Genomic DNA, 23,117 nt, shown 5'->3' with positions numbered 1-23,117 from the left:
CCAATTGATATGGTGTATTACAGTAACTGATTTGGGGAGGTTAAGCCATTCTTGCATTTGTGGGGTAAGTCCCATTTGGTCATGGTATGTAATCATTTTAATATGTTACTGGATTTGGTTTGCTAGTATTTTTGTTGAGTAGTTTTGTGTCTATATTCAGAAAAGATTTTGATTTGTGATTTTCTTCCCTTGTGGTGTCTTTGATTTTGGTATTAAGGTAATACTGGCCTGTTAGAATGAGTTGAGAAGTGTACCTCTATTATTTTTTGGAAAATTTTGTGAAAGATTGGTTTTAATTCTTCTTTAACCATTTGGTAGAATTCATCAATGAAGTCCCATGGTCCTGAACATTTTTTGTGTGGAAAGTTTCAGTCACTACTTGTTACACATCTGTTCATATTTTCTATTCCTTTTTGAGTCAGTTTTGGTAATGTATGTATTTCTAGGAATTTGCCCATATCATCTAGGTTATCTAAATTGTTGGCATACATTTTTTCAGAGTATTCTCTTTTAATCCTTAAGGTTGGTAGTAATATTCCTAGTTTCATTCCTGATTTAGTAATTTGAGCCTTCTTTCTTTATTTCTTGGTCAGGCTAGCTAAAGGTTTGTCAACTTCTGAGTTTTTCAAGAATCTACTTGGTTTCATTTATATTCTGTATTGTTTTTCTATACTCTATTTCATAAATTTCCACTCTTAATTTCCTTCCTCTTGCTTGCTTTTGATTTAGTTAGCTCTTTTTCATCTGCTCTTTTAATGTAGAATATAGATTATAGACTTGAGAATTTTCTGTTTTATTTATTTTTAAATTTATTTATTTATTTATTTATTTATTTATTTATGGCTTCGTTAGGTTTTCGTTGCAGTGCGCGGGCTTCTCATTGCAGTGGCTTCTCTTGTTGCAGAGCGTGGGCTCTAGGCACTCAGGCTTCAGTAGTTATGGCACATGGGCTCAGTAGTTGTGGTTCCCGGGCTCTAGAGCACAGGCTCAGTAGTTGTGGTGCATGAGCTTAGTTGCTCAGTGTCACGTAGTATCTTCCTGGACCGGGGATCAAACCCATGTCCCCTGCATTGTCAGGCAGATTCTTAACCACTGCGCCACCAGGGAAGTCCCAAGAATTTTCTGTTTTAATATAAGCAATTACAGTTGTCAGTTTCCCTCTGAACATTGCTTTACCTAAATCCCCTAAGTTTTGGTATGTTGTGTCTTCTTTTTCAATCATCTCATTAGAAAGTATTTTCTAATTTCCCTTTTCATTTATTTTCTGACCCATTGGTTATTTAGGAGTGTGTTATTAATTTTAGTATGTTTGTGAATTTCTAAAACTTCTCTCTGTTAATTGATTTCTATTGTGGTTGAAATCAATTTCAATTGATTCTATTTGAATAGAATTCTGTTTGAAATTCTGGTATTTCATTCTATTGTGGTTGAAGTATATACTTTGTATGATTTAAATCCTTTTAAATTTACTGACACTTATTTTATGGCCTAGCATATGAAAGATATTACATGTGCATTGAGAAGGATGTATATTCTGCTCTTGTTGGATGGAGTGTTCTATAAACATCTATTAGGTCTAGTTGGTTTACAATGTTTATAGATACATTTTTGATCATGTCATTTCCCTTTTTTTTTTTTCAGCTGATGAATTAATTAGTCCTAAAGACATTGATCCTGTTCAGCGTTATGTCCCACTACAGAATCAACGTAATGTGAGCATGAGGTTTTCCAATCAGGTAAAGAGATATATAAAGATATTTTATTTCATAAGTTAGACTCATCCAGACATTTAACACTTAATTGAAGAAGAAATTTTATTCTGAATGGGCTTTTATTGTTCCTTCTGAGGGCAAAGCTTTTCTGTATTCTGGTTACTTAAGATTTACCTGTGGTAAAGGGCTATTTGTTAATGAGGAAGTATGAGTGAGATGTGTCCCACGAGATGTCTCACAGGTAAACATTTTCACCTTCACAGTGGTTGCGTTTAAGGTGTCAAATGTCTTTGAGAAGATGCAGTAAGTATGGGTGGCATGGGGACAGATGAGATGGCTCTATTACTGAAGGGAGTGGGGTTCCATGAAAGGCACCTCGCTTGATATCTCTCCAGTGCTATGTCTCTGTGACAGGACTGAGTGACAGACAGAGCTGTTCTTAGTACTTGGTAACATGTCAGGTGAATAAATAGTTTAAAAATTTTTTTTTACATTTAGTAGCTATGGATTCAGACTGTGTTGTGTCAACAAAATAAGTGTTTGCAAGATCAGCAAGATTGATGTTGACTTGAGCAAACCCTCATGTATTAAATGATACCAGTAATGAGTATTGTTAAAATGTAGTGTGGATTGTTGAAATTGCCTGAGGAGAAAGGGAATGAACCTGAGTGTGTGCCTGGGATTCCAAGCACACACTTATTAAATTTATTTAATAAGAATAGCATCAGCACTTACAGAAAATATGCTTACGAAATTGAAATGCTCCTTTTACTTTAAAAATATAACACATACACACACACACACACAAACACACACATAAATGCTCGTTTTAATGAGAGAAAGTGAGAGCCAACCAGCCTCATTAGTATCTTTAGTATCAATAGGTTCTCTCACACTGTTTCTCTGCTTCTTTTGCTGGTCCTCAAACAAAACATCTAGTTACTCTGAGTGGTTCATAGATGAGAAGCTTTTGGGAGATTTGTAAATAAATGTTAAGATTTTCTCAAGAACATAAGATGCCTATGTTAATATGTGATAGAAATTTTACACTGGCCTATTAGTTCCCATATAAGGCAGGGATTTGGCCTTTATCTTTATTTACCACTCATCTCAGTGGAATATATTTACCAGTCGGTAAAGTGGAATATATTTAACTTCATGTTACCTAGTGCTGTGAGTCTGAGCCATTTTAAGACTAGTGTGTATCACTTACATAGCATGTGTGATGCACTTCCAGGGTGATGAAATCTCAAAGCCTTTTCTTAGAATGTAAAGTGACCTATTTGTCGCAGGTTTGAGGTGTGGGGGCAGGAACCAGAGAACATCAAAGCACACAGCTAACAAAATCAACCATTTAAACACTTCTTCCTTGACCCATATAAGGAGGGCTGTGGGTTATATGTAATTTTTGAAATACAGTATTCTTGCAACTCCTTCTCTCCCACTCAAGAAGGCAGAGTACAAGTGACTGAGAGTGAATTTTATAGAGAATTTACTCTAGGTATATTTTTTATATTGAAATTGTTTTCTTTTTTTTTTTTCTTTTTTTTTTTCTTATTTATTTTTTATTTTTTCGGTACGCGGGCCTCTTACTGTTGTGGCCTCTCCCATTGCGGAGCACAGGCTCCGGCCGCGCAGGCTCAGCGGCCATGGCTCACGGGCCCAGCCGCTCCGCGGCATGTGGGATCTTCCCAGACCAGGGCACGAACCCGTGTCCCCTGCATCGGCAGGCAGACTCTCAAGCACTGAGCCACCAAGGAAGCCCTGAAATTGTTTTCTAATGTTGCTACTAAATTATGTGATGTACCTCCCAGGTAGAGTCATATCCTATCTAAGAGCCTTGCTCTAGGGTCAGGACAGGGGCTTCTCTCCTGCAGCCATGTTGGGATTACATCCATGCATTGTATATAGTTTCTGAGAAGGAAATGATAGGAAAGATTGGCAGCAGAAAATTGCTGGGAGGTGTTATTGCCCCACCCTACTGGCAGCTTGGTTGTGGTGGTATATAAAATGGTGAGGTGCCTTTTCCACTTTCTCAGCCATTTAAGCAGTAGCTAAGACCTGGCATGCCCGTATCCATTGTTGGGGCTAGATGGCTTGGCTTCGTGAAATACAGAAGTCAGACAGGGCCCTCTGCCTGAAATGCTGGTGTCAGTGCCCTCTCAATCATGATTGACCAGGTCAGATCTTGAAATTAACTGATCTGTGGGGATTGACCCTGTCAAATGTCAGAAAAAGTAAGTAGAATAGTAAAGTTCAGACATTTCCTGGAAACAAGAGAAATCCCTGTCTTCGAAGGAAGTTGTGTCCGAGGTCCCCAGGACTCACAGGACTCAGAAGCTGTTATACTCAACACTTACAGTTTATTACAAAAAAAGGAGAGAGGATAAAATTAGTGAAGGCACACGGGTCAAGTCCTGAGGAAACCAGGCACAAGCTTCCAAATATTCTCACCCAGTGGAGTCATGTGAGACACAGTTATTCAGGAATGATGTATGACTACATATGCAAAGTGCTGCCAGCTAGGGAAGCTTGCTCAGGCTTGAGCATCAAGGGTTTTTATTGGGGGTCAGTTGTGTAAGCGTGTAGCATGATTGACTGCAGTTACTGAAGCTCTAACCCCCCCAGAGAAAAAGCAGATGTTCACCATAAATCACATTGTTAGCATAAACCATCTAGACAAACTGGAACAGTATGGCCCAGCACCTTAGGCATACAAAAACACTCCTATCTGACAGAACATTCCAAGAAGCCGGAAAGCCCATCCTGAAAGCATGCCTTTCTTGGGAATTTTCAAGATTTAAACAACCCAGGCCTGCTGGGCCAGCTTATTTCTTCACAGAAGGGTTATGGCAGAAGGAAGTCTTCCAGAATCCAGAGAGCTGTGAGTGTGCCAAAACTGTAGGAAGGTCCACTCCTTCAAGTGTGCATGGGGCTATTGGCACATTGCAAATCCAAAACATTGAGGACTGAATTGGCAGCTGTTGATTTTCTTAACATTACCCTTAGCAAATTTATTTTTGTAAAAGGGAGGTACTTTTGTATCCGGGATTAAGGCTGATGTTGGAAAAGGATATCAGCTGGGATGACCCTCCTCAATACTCTCTCACTATTCAGGAGTTGCTGTTTTCTCTTGATGTTACTTGGAGAATAAAATTCCCTTTTATAAATAAAGTTTAGAGGAGTAGAAAGAAATGCATTATTAGCAGTAGCAGATATACTTTATAGTATTGTGAGATTTTGACCAAAAGAAAACAAGAAAACTTTTGCAGACCTTAGAATGTATGTTCCTAGAGACCAGAGACCATGTTTTATTCACTTTTGTAGCTTCAGTATCTGTCATAGTACTGTAACACCTGTCATATAGGAGGTTCTCAGTGTTTAACTTGAATGTTTGAGTGTGCTTGATGGTATATGTGGGAAGAAGGTATGTCATGGAAAATCGTGGACTTATGCAAATATCTCTAAATCTATTTCTCTAATTCTGACCTCTTTCCTAATATTTAAACTTGAATTTCCAACTACCTAGTGATCGTCTCTCCACAAATCTAGTCTTTAAAACCCAACATTTCTGGATGTATATGTAACTCTGTCTCATTGAGTTGTATACATTATATATGTACAGCTTTTTATATGTAAATTATATCTCAATAAAGTGGTTTAAAAATTTTTTTTAATGAAACCCAACATTTCAGATGCCAAATTTGTCTTCTCGCTTCAAAGTAGCTCTTTTCTCCATAGTCCCTACCTTGGATAAAGACCATCTTCAATACTCCTTTCTCATGCCAGTAGCTCTTACATTCAGGTGGTTATCATATTGGCTCTGCCTTCAAAGTAGCATCTACATTTGTCTCTTCATATTTATCCCCACTGCCATGTACCACTCAGACTGCATTACTACTCAGTGGCATGGTTTTAATAATCTCTCTCTGTCTTCAGTCTCTCCTCCTGTTTATTCTCTGTGCTTGAGAACACATGATCTTATAAAGTATGGATTCATTTATGTTGTTTCCTGAAAACCTTCCATGACACTCTATACTGCCTACAGGGTAGAGTCTAAATTCCATATCCTCATACAGTCACCTCATTTCTGTGTTTCTCACTTATATCTTGCAATTTCTCTAAATTTCTCCCAACCATCCCTGTACTATGATCTCAGCCAATTTGCTCATCTAATATCACAACTCACCCTCACCCACTCCCAGGCCTCCACTCTTAGTACAACCTTCATCCTGAAACCCTGGCCTCTTTTTCAGACAGGATCCTTTAAAAGCCTATACAGTTCCTCTTCCTTTAACTACATATAAAAGTTACATAGATGCATTTTGTAAAAAGTGAAATAATATAGAGGAGATTACAATGCAATTACATTGTTACATTTGATAGTATTAACTATGTAATTTCCCCATTTCCAGAAAAGCCTTTCTTTTTTTTTTAAACCAGATCTGTCTTCTAAATTTTTGAATAATGTAAATGTAACCCTTAAAGAAAGTCATGAGGTAAAAGTCAATTGTGCTTAAAATTCCTTTAAATATTAAAAACAATATTAATATCAAGAAGTGGGAGACAGATCTAATAAATTATTATAAATCTATGCAGGGATTAAAAAGAATGTGGTAAATTGACATGAAATGGCACAAGAAGTGGATTATAATAAATGCTCAGTAAACATAAAGTAAAGGGTAGATCACAGAATGGTGGGTTAAGAATAATCATATTGTATAAAATAGGCTATTTATGAGTACATGTTTTATCATACAAAACTGGCTAGTTCTGGGAAAGGGAGGAGGTGATCATAAAGACTGACTTTTTGAACTTTTATTCATATAATATACACTTGTATCTTTTGTGCATGCTGTTGATTTGTCATATACTGGTTTGCATTACTACTTTTTTAATAGACCATTTAAAATTATTGCAAAATATTCAAATATAAAATGCCAAGCAGTATAGTAAAAAAAAAAAAAAAGTCTATTGTGTTTATCCCAACTTCTACCATTTCATCATTCTTTCCTTTCTGAATGTCCCTGCCTTCTTCTGTTGTCATTTTCTTTCTGTTCGCATAGCTTTCTTTAGACATTATTTATGAGTAGGTCTTCTAGCAACAAATTTCTTAGTTTCCCTTTGTCTAATAATGTCTATTTCCTTTTCATTCCTGAAGGCTACTTTCGTTAGATGCAGGATTCCTGATTGACAGTTGTTTTCTTTCAGCACTAAGAATGATTGTGTACTTCTGGCCTCCATAGTTTCAGATGAGAAATCCCTTGCCAATTCAAATTTGTGTTCTTCTACAGGTAATATGCCATTTCTCTTGGCCTAAGTCTCCTTATGCCACTGGGTGGATGGCCAGGAGATAACAAACTCAGCTGATGCAGGTGTATCGGCCCGCTTGCTGGTTTCCCAAGGGTTGGGTAGTCTTGGCACTGCTGAGAAGCTGCTGCTGTAGGCTGCTCAGAATTCCATGCTGGTGCACTGGTTGTGGAGTGGAGGTTGGGATGGCCCTTGGAGCTTTACTGCTGCTATCCTAGATGAATTGGACCACCCACTAAAGCCTGATTTGTGGAGCAGGGGTCAAGACAGCTCACTGGGGCTTCTCTGATGATGCTACAGTTGTGTTGGCCCATCAAGTGCCCTGGTTGTAAAACAGAGGTTGGGTGGGCCCACTAGGGCTTTGAAGGTGCTGCTGAAGGCAAATTGGCCAACTAGTACCTCAAGTAGAGGAACTAGGGTTGAATCTCCCCACTTGGTCACTGTTGTGGTTCTTGTTTCCCAGTCCTTTGGCCAGAGAGAACAGACTATTATTGCTTTTGTGTTTATTTTTTTGTCTACGCCTGATGGTTGTTTCAGGCTGCAGGCCTCTACAGTGCTCAGCCCAGTGTGCATGGGATCTTAGGAATCTCACCACATTGCCATTCTTCAAGTCCTGGGGTTGGTTCTTAGCCAGCCAAGTCTACTGCCTTCTTTCCAGTTCTCAGAGCCCTTGACTCATTATCCACTGAATTATTTCCAGGGTAAATAATTGTATTTAGAGGAGGAGGGAAAACTGAGTCCGGGCTATCTTGTTCTTTCTTGCCCCTTTTTTTAATGGATAATTTATCTTCATAAGTCTTTCTATGAATAAAAATTAAGAGTTAAGATCTCTTCTGTTCCTTGAATAGTCTTTTTTTCTGTAATTTAAAAAAATAATACTTGCTATAATTTATTGAACATTTATTTTTTAATAAAAGCTTTATTGAAATATAATTTACATCTGATACAATTCACTAATTTAAAGTGTACAATTCAGTGGTTTTTAGTATATTCATCACAATAAATTTTAGAATATTTTCATGACCCCAGTCACTCTCCACTTTCTTCAACCTTTCTCTCTCTCCCTACCCCAGCCCTAGGCAACTACTAATCTACTTTCTGTCTATATGGATTTTCCTATTCTGGGTATATCATATAATGTGTGGTACTAGATTTTTTGTGACTAGATTTTTTTCACTCCACATAATGTTTTCAAAGTTCATCAGTGTTGTAGTATGTATCCGTATTTCAGTCCTTTTATGGCGAAATAACATTTCATTGTGTGTGTATACCACTTTATTTATCCATCCATCTGGTGATGGACATTTGGGTTGTTTCCGCTTTTTGGCTATTGTGTCTAGTGCTGCCATGAAGTTTTGTGTACAAGTTTTTGTGTGACATGTTTTCATTTTTCTTGGATATAATGGAATTGCTGAGTCATATGCTAATTTTATGTTTAATATTTTGAAGGACTGCAGGCTGTTTTTCAAAGCAGTTGCACCATTTTGCACTCCTACCAGCAATGTATGAGGGTTCCAATTTCTCTACATTCTTGTCAACACTTGTTATTATCTGTCTTTTTTTTTTTTTTTTTCGGTATGTGGGCCTCTCACTGTTGTGGCCTCTCCCGTTGCGGAGCACAGGCTCCGGACGTGCAGGCCCAGCAGCCATGGCTCACGGGCCCAGCCACTCCGCGGCATGTGGGATCTTCCCAGACCGGGACACGAACCCGTGTCCCCTGCATTGGCAGGCGGACTCCCAACCACTGCGCCACCAGGAAAGCCCTTATCTGTCTTTTTGATTACAGCCTTTTAGTGTATAAGAAGTGATATATCATCGTGGTTTTGACTTGCATTGCCCTAGTTACTCTAGTTACTAAAGTCATTGAGCATCTATTCATATATTTTTGGGGGATATGTATATGTATCTCTTTGGGCAAATGTCTTTTAAGATATTGTGGTCATTTTAAAATTGGGTTCTTTATCTTTTTTATTATTGTGTTGTAATTGTTCTTTATGTGTTCTACATATGAATTCCTTCTATTATTTTGAAATATTTCCTCCCATTTGGTGAACTATTATTCCAATTTCTTGATGGTGTCATTTGAAGCACAGACAATTTGCATTTTGATGAAGTCTGATTTATCTTTATTTATTTAATTTTTTTGCTGTGCTTTTGGTATCATATCTAAGAAACCATTGTCTAATCCAGGGTCACAAAGATTTCTGCTTGTGTTTTCTTCTAATAATTTTATAGGTTTAGCTCTTACATTTAGGCCTCTGATCCATTTTGAGTTAATTTTTGTACATGGTATGTGGTAGGCATTCAGCTCCATTCTTTGTATGCAGATATCCAGTTGTCAGAGCACCATTTGTTGAATTTCCTGAGTGATCTTTTTCTTTTTTATTATTGTGGTAATATATGTATTACATGATATTTATCATTTTAACCATTCATAAGTGCACAATTCAGTGGCATTAAATACATTTTGCAATGTTGCATAACCATCACTGCTATCTATACCCAAAATGTTTTCATCATCCCCAACAAAAACTCTGTACCCATTAAACAGTGACTCCCTCCACTCCCCTCCCTCCAGCTCCTGGTAACCTCTATTCTACTTTCTGTCTTTATGAATTTGTCTATTCAGGGTACCTCATATAAGTGGAATCATGCAATATTTGCCTTTCTATGTCTGGCTTATTTCAGTAAGTGTAATACCCAAGGTAATTTTTGTGTTTTACTAATGTGGTGTTTCTCTTTCTTCCTGTTGGTTATTTTTCACATACCTGGTGATCCTCATTTGTTCAATTGTGTATTAGGTGATAGATGATGGTCTGATTATTCTCAGTGTATTAAGTGGTCCCCTCCCCCTGTCCCCCAGCCCCAACAGGGAGTGAGGAAGACGTGATTGGGAGTTTGGTCTCTTGAGGATCCAGTGGGGAACAAACAAGACCCTCATTACCCTTGCCAAATGCCAGGATGTGAAGGGCTTTACTTTGAGGAAGTTATTGCCAACACTAAAAGCATTAACTCACCCCAGCCAGTTTGTTCAGTATGTTAAGAGAAAAACCCCGTTTTATTGTTTTATTGCTGACTGTGGCTCCTTGTGTGGGGCCTCAGGCCAGCCACTGTGGCCTTTATCAGTTCTGTGTCACGTCCCACTTCTCCTGTCCAGTGTTTCTGCAAACCAAGTACCCTCTGGGGCCCCTCTATTTGGTGGATCAACTCCCATAGCTGTGGCAGCATTATGGTAACGCTCTAAGTGTTATAGTTTGGTTATATAGGCTTCCTCTGCTCTGCTTTCTTCATTAATGCACTTCTATTTGCCATCTTTTACACTAGAAATGTGCTGAAATATCTGATTTGATGTCCCTTTTTTCTTTTTCTCTTTTTTGTTATGGCTTTAGTCTTTTTTGTTTATTTTTAGCATCTATATGGTCATTTCTGTGGGGTCTGGAGAGGAATGAGAATTGAGTGTATGTGCTAACGCCACTCTCTAGAACTAGAAGCCCAGGCCTCACTTACCATGCTTGAGTCTTCTCTCATTGTTTCTGTTAAATATCTTGTTTTCCAGACAATATCTTGTTCTCCAGCCACACTCTGTGCTGCTTCAGATCTTGGTTGATGAACCTAACACTGGGATTTGAGCAGGGTAGATGTTCACTGAACAGTTGTGATAGCTCCAAGTAGATGCAAACCAAGTAAATTAAATGCCAGAATTATTAAAATTGGTAAAGAAACATGTGATGGAGAATAATTTATACCAAACTGTTATTTAATCTGTTCTTTAGTCTTGTAGATAGGGTAACAATGCCTGCTCCGCTTACCCCTACTTTCCTATGTCACGTTTGATTTGGAAAAGATAAATTATACAAAAGATCATATTATCTAATCATCCTATAAATTACTCCCTGAAAACAAGTCTTATGGGTTTAGAAGGCTGCTTTCCTATAACCCTTTGCATACACCATGTTATAACACTTGTCATGCTATTGTAGTTGTTGGTTTACATGCCTGCCTCTCTGGCAGGGGTACTCAGAGTAGGGAATGTGTCTTATTCTTTTTTGCCCTCTATCAGTCTAGTTTGTATTTGACAGGGCTAGAGAAAGGAAGTGAGAAAAATAGAAAACCACTATTGACTGTGCTTCTGATGATTATAGGCATTGTACGAGCTATTTTATATGTATTATGTCTGATTTTAACACTTTTATGAAATAAATATTATTATACCCACTTTACAGATAGATAATGCAAGTCTCAGAGAGGTTTGATAATTTTTCCAAGGTCACACAGTTGTCAAGTGGCAGAACCAATATGAAGGTGTTAACTGAAGAAGAAAAGGAGGAAGGGATGTCAAGCATGGAAGCAATGATTTTCATAATGGTATGAAGGAGTTAACAGAGGAAATATTTTGCTTCCTGGACAGCCTGGCTCAATATCACATCACAGAAAAATAGTTTCACCTGTGCCTTAGGAGACTGAGGGGCCTGTGGAAATGATCTGAAAAATTAAGTGGAAAGATGTTACATCAGTACAAAATGTATGCTGGGATACATTATATATAACATTTGTAATGTTAAAAGGATCTAATTGTTATTTTCTTCTTCCCTGTTAGCACTGGGATGAGACCAAGTCCACAAGTCTAACAGTTAGTAATTTTATTAGGGAGTTCCTTCTTCCTTATCCAAAGGAAGATACTTTCCAGAGGCTAGCAAGATTCTTTGAGTGTTTACTCCCCTTCTTCTTTCACCCTAACTTGTTCCTGTTAGGGGGTCCCTCATTTTCTGTTGCCTAGGTAATTCTGGTGCTGACTACCTGCTGGTTATCTGTGGATGAGACTTAGACTGTTCACACTGCAGAGCCTCTGCCATGTTAATGTGAGATAGGTCACTTGGAGACTGTTTGTTTTGAGCCTTTGCTACCATTCATATTTGGAAGAACCTGTAAGCAGCTTACTATGTCCATTTCACAGATTCATTGTGTTCTGCATTATGGTTTTCCACTGGGGATAAGTTGACCCTAAAAACGACATCCTTTGTAGCAACTGGGGGCTTTTTGGAGTTCTGTAACAAATGGACTTTATTCTGAAATGTGTGTTATAGAAGATTCCTGGTTTCATAGGAAAACAAACTTAATATCTTTTTAAATGTTTCAGGATTCTATCTGAAACTAACACATTTAACAGGCAATAGAATAAGACCAGCCAGGAATTGGATTTCTTTTCTTCATTTTTAAATCAATATGCAAAAAATTGAACTTGTTTCTTGAAACAGATATTGAATGCAACAGAATTTTTACATAAATAAGCCATTCTAATATCAACGGAAAAGTCACAGGTAAAAACACTCTGATATGAAAATGCTATTTTAGCATTCAAGAATATAAATAGTAGAGATTTTATATAGACATTCTGCCTAGCAAAACAATTAAGAGCACAGCCTCTGGAGGCACATTGCATGGGTTTGAATCCAAGTTTGGGCAAGTTGATTAAACTCTCTGTGCCTTAGTTTCCTCACATGTGAAATCAGAATAATACCTCATAGATTTGTTAAAGATTTAAATGAGTTAATATAGGTAAAGAGCTTAGAGCAGCCCCTAGTTTATAGTTAAGCACTCAATAAATGTTAGCTATTATTATTTGCATTTTGATAGTTTCAATGCAGACATGGTAGTTAATTGAGGTACCCAGCAGTTAATGAAAAGAAAAGTTACAAAGTCGTGTTGCTATTGTACATGGCTCATGATGGGAATTGAAACTATGAGAGCAGACAATTTTGGAAAGCTAGGCTTAAGGCTTAGTTCTTTGTAAGGGTACAGGTAATGTAGATGGTGGAGTAAAGGGATGTTCAAGGAAGGGCAGGACAGAAGAATCCAGCAAGAAGGTAAAACAGTGTCATTGGATTGAAAGTGTGAAAAATGTTAACTGTGAGACAGCCGTTCAAGAAAGCTGACTACCTAATTGGCAGGGGAGAACAGCACAGCACTGGCAGAAACTCAAGTGCTGGTGTTTTGATCTTGCTTTGTTCACCCCTCGTGTAATCTGGGGAAGATCTCCTAACATTTATGGACCGTAGTTTTCTAATCTATAAAATTATTTGGCTGGGTTTGATTCGTGAATCTCCTTCTAGCACTTTTGTTGCTGGCTTCCATTATCTGAGTTACAGGTAACCTTTGAGTGATTTTAGTACATAGTGTGCCCAAAAGCCAGATTGTAGGGAGTTAAAGAGTGATTAAATGGTGGGAGACCATCTGTTCAGGAAGTGAGTTTGCTGCAGTCCAAGACAGGTTATAAACCTCTCCTAATTTAGTAGATTTGTTATATAGCACTCCTAGAATATGGATTTATACCTGCTTCCCTTTTTTATATTCTTGTTTCAGATCTGTTCACAGTTTTTAAAGGTTTAGCCTTAGGTGATTTAGGGAAACTTTGCATGAAGCTCAGTTTTATTTGTTCATTCTAATGCTCTGAAATAGTATAACCAGTTTGAGACATAATTTCTACTTAAAGGATTAAAAAAACTCTACTTCATTAGCTTGACAAAGAAAGAAAGTGCTTGTGTGGGACCAAAAAGCCAAATTTATCTACAAGCATGGGAATGAATTTGAGTGCTGAACAGAAGTTCTTATGATTATCATAATGAAACGGAATAAAATAGTCAAGGCATCAGAAATGCTTTTGAAAGTCTAGCCTGCCTATGCCACAGTACACAAAGGTTCTCTTCAGGAATACTGTCTGCAGTCTTTAAGGGAAATGAAAGTCTCCTATCAACTAGTATTTATACCAGAGCCAATGAAAATTAAATACTTGGTCAAAAACATCCAGAAGTTAGAAAAGTTAAATTTGAAGTAAAAAGAAAAAAGGAAAAAGAAAAAATGAGTTTAAAAAAATATAATAGCATCATTCTTTTTTTTTTTTTAATTTTTGGCTGCATTGGGTCTTCGTTGCGCGCGGGCAGTGAGCAGGGGCTACTCTTCATTGCAGTGCGTGGACTTCTCATTGCAGTGGCTTCTCTTGTTGCAGAGCACGGGCTCTAAATGCACGGGCTTCAGTAGCTGTGGCTCACGGGCTCTAGAGCACAGGCTCAGTAGTTGTGGCTCGCAGGCTTAGTTGCTCCACAGCATGTGGGATCTTCCCAGACCAGGGATCGAACCCGTGTCCCCTGCATTAGCAGGCAGATTCCTAACCACTGTGCCACCAGAGACATGTCATGCTGATTAACCCACTGAACTTGCCAAAATTAAAATTCCAATAATAGGCATGAGATATAATGAAATATTTCATCTACAAGATGAAGACTTCTTATATTCATGGCTGAAATGTAAAAGAGGAAAAATAGACCCAAGCAAGAAAACAAGGTTTGTTGTCCAAAATAAAGATGTACAAGGAATATTATGATCTAGTATTGTTTTAATGAATCTACTGCAAGTCTCAATTTGTGCCCCTGTTCTGATTCAACACACTGAGCCCACTTATATTCCTGGCATTTTACTCTGAGAACAGAATCCTGTTTATTCATAAATATAAATTATGAATTTACCTGGGACTTCCCAATTTCACTTTTTTTTCTTATTTTTGAATCTACGAAAAGTTTTTAAAGGTCTATTGATCTTTGAAGAGAAACCTATCCTTTATTTCTATTCTAACCCTCTCTTATTTAATGATCCATATTATGAGGCGCTGTCAACCAGAGGACTGGGCTTTGGGAGCCCTACTCCCTGACAGTGAGGAGCAGTGTTCTCTCACAAGGTCCTTAGAGAGTTCCAGGTGTTTTTGCTATTGTACTAATAAAATATGCGTATTTTTGGTCAGCTACTTGAAGCAATATTTTACATTTATGGCATAATCATCATGATAGAGCAGATCATGTGTGTTGAAGCACCCTTGAGAGAATTCAGTTTCACATTTATCATTTTCAGTGATACCCAAGCTTTGAATCTGAGAAGTAGACTAGCACATTTAATATGCCAATTAAAATGGATTGATCTACTTTGACAGTCTTTGGAGAAAAGGTCAATATGAAAGGAATGCTTTTTAGTCATAAAAGCTTATTTTCCAAGCTGCAAAGTTCCTAAATTTAGGATGATTGTCAGTACTTATTTACTAAATCATGTGCATATTTATACAGATCTGAGCTAAAAACATATACACTTGTTGGTCTCTCATTTTTCAAATTAATGAAGAAAAGGGGGTTTCATACTTTGTTTTCTGAAAATACAGTTGCATAAAATTTTGTACAAATTATTTTCCTGAAGATTAAAGGATATGAGATATATATGTAATTTTTATTTTTAAGAAGGTGGCTTTGCATCATACCGGCCTAGCTTATATAAAACCCATTTCTTCTACTTACTAACTCAGTGACCTTGGACAGTTTAATTAATGTCTTTACGCCTCACTTTCTTCATCTATTAAATAGGGGTAATACTTCATAACTCATTGTGGTTGTATGTAATTAAGTGTTAATATTGTATGTAAAGCTCTTAACAAAATGTCTGACACTATAAGACCTAAATAAATATTATTGCTATTTTTATTTTATTCCACATAACTTATTTTATAAATAATATTACTTTCTCATTAATGAGAATGAGAAAAATCCTAAACAGTCTGGAGAAAAACATATATTTTCAACATTTTGGCTATTAATATGCATAGGCTTTCTTATTATGCATAGTCTTACTGTATATTCAGTTTTGCACTCGCTAACACTTATTTATACTATCATAGTTATTTTTCATATTATTTCTATAAAATGTTGTTTTAAATGTCTATATGATGTTTCTTTATTTGGCTATGTCAAATTTCCTGTATCATATAATGTAATATATGGCTATATCGAGTTTCCTGTACCATATAATGTAATACCCTTTAATGTAATAATTTCTACTCTAGAAGTTTATCCTAATAAGAGCTGATTAAGATTTAATGTATACTGCATTATAGTGTTTTTAAGACTGCTGTTGTGGCTAAATAGCTTTTCATTAAAAGGTCTCTATTTACTTATCTGTTCCTAAATGAAATATTTTATATTCCATAGTGTTCATTAGCCAAAGAAAATAAGGCAAGAGTTAAGATAAAACAATTTTTCACACTTACACAAAAATGGAAATCACTTTCTAGAAACTTTCCTTCCCTAAGACACACCTGGTCCAAATGTATTGTTATAGACCTTAGCCTAGATTTGGGAATGTTTTATTTTTTAATCAAATGTGTCTATATAAACCATAAAACTGCCCATAGCTCTGTAGAGAGGAGTTGATTCCTTCTTGTTTCACTGATAAAGTCCAAAATTATTTGCCATGCCATTATGTTTATTACCTGTACCTCACATACATGGTAGAATATTAAAAGTATATTAAGAGACTATTAAGATTATCAAGAGCATCTTGTTTAATTCCCTCATTTTTTAGAGCAGGAAACTGAGATTCAAAGAGAAGTGACATGTCCGAGGTCACACAGGTACATATCCAATGCTGGAACCCAGGTGTCCTGGAGTGTGGCCTGGTGAGCCATATACACCATGGTGAAAATGCACATTTACTGCATGGTATTAAAGAAAATACTATTCAGTGACACTTATTAAAAATGATAAGGCAGACTATTCAGGACCATCACAATAGGTATACAGACCACTGCAGTGGGATTTTACAGTGGGGAAGAGAGATTGGACTCAACTCCAAATATAGCATGGGCAAGAGTGAATTTATAGCCAAGGAGCAGGGTGGTGGTCAGTGGATGAAAAATTACTAAGAGGAAATATCACAGGTAAGGGGGATTCTGGCTAAACCAACCAGCAGGATTCTTTGCTTAAGACAGGCCAGGGTGATCAGATATCACTTGGGGGATGGTAGAGGATGAGGAATCTGAACAGATACAGACGCTGAACAAATAGATATTGATGGTAAGGGTTCTGGTTAAACTGACTAAGCAGGATTCTTGCTAAAACTGAATTTTACAAGAAAGCACACAGATGAGCCTACAAGGAGGTTCAGGAGCCTGACTAAAGTTTGCTTAAGTGAAGAATCATTGCCAGTGGGGCTTATAATATTAATGTCATTTTCCTGTGTCCTCACTGTCCCTTAATTATGACTAAGGTAGATAGTCTTAAGCAGCATATCTTTCATTATTGCAGCTTCCACACAGCAACTAGCATAGTGCTTCTATAGCTAGGCCAACAAATAATCATTTATCAACCAGTCACTTACCAGTAGGAATGTGAAACCACTATTTAGTTTCTGTCATTCTTTTGTTTTCTCCTACATTGGAAAATTCTTCATTTATTTTTGTTTTTTTAGTACTCAGAGAGTTTGACCTTATTAATAATCATTATATATTAAAATACTTGTATAAACTTCTGTAATGTCTATTGATTCAACATTATAGTTGGGCTGTTTTGCAGAAGGTAAGTTAAGATTTGAATTTTGAAGAATTGGAAAGAATGTAAAGGAAGGATTAGCCTCATTAAGTAAGGAGCCATTTGAATATATTTTTTAGATTATATTCAATTTAGAAAAAATTAAATTTTGAGTATTTGACCTGTTAAATTTCTCTTATCTCTTTGTATGTCTTTGATTAAGACTGTCCCTATACACATGCAAGCCACTGTTTTAATTTGGACAAGTGTTTTTTTTTTTTAATTTGGAAGATATCAATAGTTGCACTTTAAAAATTAGCCCTGTATTGATAGTTTTGATTTGGCATAGATACAACTTAACTGTCTGTTGCGTTTTCTCAGATTACATTATCCTGTTGTATCCCATACTTCTTAAGAATATTAAATTAGAAATGTCAGAATATAATGCCTAAGAAATATATCTTTTGTAAATCACTTTCAGTGGCTTAGGAGAAGGCCATATTCATATAATGCATACAATTTTATATAATTTCATAAATTTTATGAATTTTCATAAGGAAATCTTCATATTTTATTCTTAATTATTTTTGTGAGCACCTTATTATTTCCTCAATCTTATTTAAAACGTCTTCCGTTGGGGGAGTGTGTGGTTTGGAGAGCAAAAGGGACACTGTGGCATGGTCAGATAACTGAACACCGATTATGACTCTTCTATCATTAATCAGAGAGTGAAGAAACTAATAAAGTTATCCCAAGAATACGAGTTAAAGGTGGCAGTGAATAATAAATAATCGTATGTAGCAGAGCATGAGCCCTTCCTTGCACTGGGTCAAAATTGTTGAAAGTGGGAGATAGAGTTTTGAGTTCTCAGAAGTGTCTGTAAAAATAAAGGTTAAAACTAGGCTAATGGAGGTTAGGGGATTAAGAGGTACAAACTACTATGTATAAAATAAATAAGTTATAAGGATATATTGTACAGCACAAGGAATATAGCCAATATTTTATAATAACTTTAAATGCAGTATAATCTATTAAAATTTTGAATCACTGTGTTATAAACCTGAAACTAATATAATATTGTAAATCAGCTATACTTGAATAAGGAAAAACTAGACTAATGTATTCTAGTACATGCTGAGATACCTCTAATAATGAATGGATCTTTTCTTTTGAATCCCAGGCATTAACTCACCCAACTTTTTTCCCTCCACCTTTATCCTGTTCTATTTTGTTGTACATTCTTTCTTCTATATATCAACCTCTTTCCCTCTACATACTTCTTCTCCTCAATCTATAGAGATGTTTAATTGTCCCTGACCTTAAAAAAAAAAAGAAAAAAATTCCTCAAGTGTGCCCCTCTGTCACGTTCCCTTCTTTCCTTCCCTTTCAAACATCTTAGAAAAATACTTGCACCATCTTCATTTCTTCAGCTTCCAGTCACCCTTTACCCTATGCAGTCTGACTGCTTATACCACCAACCTATAAAACACATGCAAAAGGTTACTCCTGACCTCCTAATTGATAAATCCATTGATCTTTTTTCAGATTTTAGTCTGTTTGTCCTCAAAGATATTCAACACCATTGAATACTCCCTTCTCCTTTAAACTTTGTAAAAGCATAGAAGTAATCTTTGATTCCTCCACACCTAGGTCACTACGTCTCCCCTTCCCAATCCAGTCATGTCAATTCTATTTCCTAAATATTCCTGAGATCTTTTCACTTGCTCCTTCTTCATTCCAGCCACTATCATCTGTCAACTGCAGCGCTCAATGAATCTCCTTGTGTCCACTCTGCCTTCTGCAAACCATGTCTATATAGCAGCCATTACAAGTTAATATATATAAAATGCCTGGGCAGAACCTGGCCTATAGTAGGTACTATATATGTATTTATTACTATTGTTCTAAAAATGTAAATTACATTGAGTCTTTCCTTGTTTGAAACCCTTTTAAAAAGTAGCTTTTCGTTCCACTTAGGTGAAAGCCAAATGCCTTGTTACCTTAGAAGGCCCTTTTGGGCCTTAACTCCACCCTCACCTCTTATGCTTTTGCTTTCCGGTTACACTTCACATACACTGGTCTCCTCTTAGTCCCTCAAACCCTTCAAGCCTTTTCTTCTCAGGGCCTTTGCTATTCCTTCTGCCTGAGTGTTTGCTACCAGATCTTGTTCCTTCTTGATATTGAATTCAGTCTCAGATTTAATGACACCCCCCAGGAGAATTATTTTCTGACCATTAATCTAAAGTAGCCCTATCTCCAGTTACTCTATTATATCATCCTTTACGTTTATCCCTTTTATTCTTACAGCTCATATACCTTTTTCTGTAAAGTCCTCCTCAATCCTCTGAGACTAAATTAGATGCTCCCTCCCTTGCCCTCAAAGCACCCACCGGTTAATAGCATTGTATTTACTATCCTACTGAACTCCATATATAGTTTGTCTTCTCCGTTCTATGGTGAGTTCCTGAAGAATAGGAATAACATTTCATCCATCTTTCTGCCATCCCTGGTGCCTACCATGATGTTTGGATGAATGAACAGATGAACAAACCCTGAGCATTTCTAGTACACAGATTTGTTGAATTGTGATCTCATCAATATGGAAGACATTTAGGTTTACTCTGCTAAGAGCGATGCTAGCGTGTGTCCTCCGCAGTAAGGTCCCCAGTGAGAATCTACACTAGAAACAGTTTGGCCTCAACCAGTGAACATGGCTCTATATAGTTAAAAGCTCATTGGATTCTAGAGCTTGCTGGGTTCCTCTGTAACTGTTCAGTCTCTAACCCAGCAGCTATAAATCTTACCACAGGTTCTCCCTTTCATTAGCCCAGTCTTTTTGTTCTTGAGAAGAGCATCTAGTGCTGAAAAAGAAAGTAGCACAGGTTTTTCTACTTTTCCCCCTTCAAAGCCTCTCTTCTTAGGTGGCTTTCACATTGTAATAACTGTACATGTGGCCTGTCCATTCATTTCCACTCATACATGGAGTCGTGCACTTGGCAATTCTCTAGTGTACTGAAAAGTTTACTGTCTAGCTGGTAAGATGAGGCAGTCTGATTTGGTAGAGAGAACACTAGACCAAGTTAGTCCAGAGACCTGGATTCTGTTTCTGGGTCTGCCACTAACTTGCTCATGACCTGGACCATTTCCCTTGCCTGTACCTCAGTCTCCTCATCCATCAAGTGGGTTACTGATTTTTATCAAGGAAACACATTTTTCAGACAAAATCTTAGGCAGAATTTCAGCATAAAAAATAGTTTAAAAGTTGTGCTGCTCTGGCTGAAGTGGAGTCCTCTCATGGACTCCCTCACACCTTTTTTTATTACCTACTCCCAGATGATAAAAATGGCCCCTTCTACATCTGGCATTTCAACTCAGACACCAGAGAAATGATCTAGTCAGTGCAGGCATCCAAAGGAGAAAAACCAAAAGCAAGTTGCCTTGCTATAACTTGCTTCCTTTCCCCCCATGATTCTAAATAGCTGGTTTCCATTTGTCTACCACTGGAGACCTTTCATTGGTGGTAACCCAACACCTGAGGTCCTTTGAAATGACATGGAAACCCTGAGAGGGAAATGGCTAGATTTTTGGAACCTATACTCCCCTTCTTCTGCCTCTGCCTCCCCTATCTCACCCTCATTTTACCAGTCTTTCTCTATGTTGACCACTCTGTTGTGTTTTTATAAGTTTCTCATCATTTGTTCTTCCTGCTGGTTATGATTAAATCTGTGTGAACACCATGAGTCAGGGTTTCTCCACCTGGGCCCATATAGTCATTTTAGCATTGTTTCCAGGAAATAAACAAGACCTTTAGCACAGTCATTTCTTTAAGATAAAAATATGGAAACATTCAGTTACAGCATGTGCTTAGACAGGAGTAAAAACAGTTTAACAAATCAATTTGTTGTGACAAAAAGATGATTAGTATTCTCTTCCAAGATAATTGCAGTCATTGAAAGGACTGCTCTCAAAAACCATTGCCCGATTTATTCATTCAGGCATTTGAAACTGTGTGTCTGAGGTCTGGGAATACTTTTTAAAATTCATTTGTTTTCCTCTTAAAGAGAAAGCTTGTATAATCACTAATGCAATGTATAAATACAGGGATCCTAAAGGGCCATTTTCTCCCTGGCCTTCTCTACTCTTAAGCCAAGTTTAGCTTTTTAACCATGCTGTTGGTATTTCCACTTACCTTTCCTCTGCATCCCTATTCATTTTCTCCAAGTAGCTGATTTGGCTTGGTTGGAAATGTCAGAATAAGATGCCAGTGTGTTCCAGTCAGGATGTGCCTGTGTTCAAACTGCTGTAGCCTGTTACTTGGCTCTTGCAGGAAAAATACTGTGGATATGGTGTCTCCAGTTGGAATTGAGATGTATAAAGCATCTGCCTGGTTTCTTCAGCTAATGAGGTTTTGCTGAAAAAAGAGTATAATGAAAAAATGCTGGATGTTGGCAGGACCTACTGATGAAGGCTAATGAGCATAAATGAGTTTCTGTAAGGCCCCAGAAGCAGAGGCAGAGAATGTTTCAATGCATTGCCCTTGAGGCAAGACCAGCCTTGGGTGGGGTGTGACCTGTTTATTTATTGGCTTCTTTTTTTCTTTCCTTCTCTCCCTCCTCCTGTGTCCTTCTTTCAGTAAAAGACCTATTCAAGCCAGCCACAGTAGATTATTTTATGCAGCATAGGGCATATTAAAAATAAAGCTACTTAGACCAGAGCTTAATACAATGTTGCAAAAATAAGAATTATGAGTTTTACATACTGTATTCATTATTTAATAGAAGAGGTAATTTTTAAATTTAATTGCCAAGAATTTAAGAAATATATTCTATCAAAAAGGAGATAAGAAAATAGGTGTTTTATAGACACCACTTGGAGTTGAGTTTTCTTCAGACCTGATGTCAAGTGAATGAAGAGTGACTGTTGGTAGAACACAAGGGCTTTTGCTCACCACTCTGCTCCCTGTGACTGTAACACATCCCTACAACTGTGTGTTGGTTAATTTTGTGTCAACCTGGCTGGGACATGGAGTGCCCAAATATGTGGTCAAACATTATTCTGGATGAGGGTTAAGATGTTTCTGGATGACATTAACATTCAGATCAGTAGAGTGAGCAGGTCAGATTGCCCTCCCCAATGTGGGTGGGCCTCATCCCAGGAGGCCTGAGTAGAACAAAGAGGCTGACCCTCCCCCAAGTAAGAGAGGATTCTCCCTGCCTGATGGCTTTCAAACTGGGATATTGGCTTTTTTCCTGCCTTTGGACTAGAACTGGGTCTTGAGCCTCCTGGCCTTTGGACTAGAACTACACCATCAGCTCTCCTGGGTCTCCAGCTTGCCTACTGACCCTGCAGATTGTGGGACTTGCCAGACTTCGTAATTGCCTGAGTCAGTTCTTTATAGTAAATCTCTTTCTTCCCTTTATACATTCACAAACACATATGTGTGTGCATGCGTGCGTGGACACACACAAGCACACACACACACACACGCACCCTGTTGGCTCTCTTGCTCTGGAGAACCTGAACTAATACAAACCACAGCAGCAAGCAGCACATAATTCATGCAATATATACCATGACAGGCACCATGTTGACTTTAGACTTAGGCATATCTGCAGTCAGGTTCAAGTTCTACCACCGACCTTTGACAAATTATTTCACCACTCTTCACTTCAGTTTCCTGATCTTTAAAAATGGGAGTTTTTGTGACAGTACATATGGCAGACTCTTGAGATATATTAATTCCTTGACATTCTAAACT

General features: G+C 37.4%; 1 protein-coding gene across 6 annotated transcripts in view; it reads left to right on the top strand.

Annotated features, from left to right (window-relative positions):
- The window catches only part of PHKB (phosphorylase kinase regulatory subunit beta), a 202,666-nt gene that overhangs the window by 120,898 nt on the left and 58,651 nt on the right, over nucleotides 1-23,117 (top strand). For all 6 annotated transcript variants that reach the window (XM_081215337.1, XM_081215338.1, XM_081215333.1 and 3 more), the window contains one exon: nucleotides 1,642-1,736. In XM_081215337.1, the coding sequence (XP_081071463.1) occupies nucleotides 1,642-1,736 (95 nt within the window). The remainder of the gene's footprint in view (nucleotides 1-1,641; nucleotides 1,737-23,117) is intronic.

This window comes from Mesoplodon bidens (assembly GCF_964165515.1).
Source record: "Mesoplodon bidens genome assembly, chromosome: 18".
NCBI classification, from domain to species: Eukaryota; Metazoa; Chordata; class Mammalia; order Artiodactyla; family Ziphiidae; genus Mesoplodon; species Mesoplodon bidens.
The sequence above is the reverse complement of the archived record's forward strand: the minus strand, read 5'-3'. Positions and strand labels throughout refer to the sequence as shown.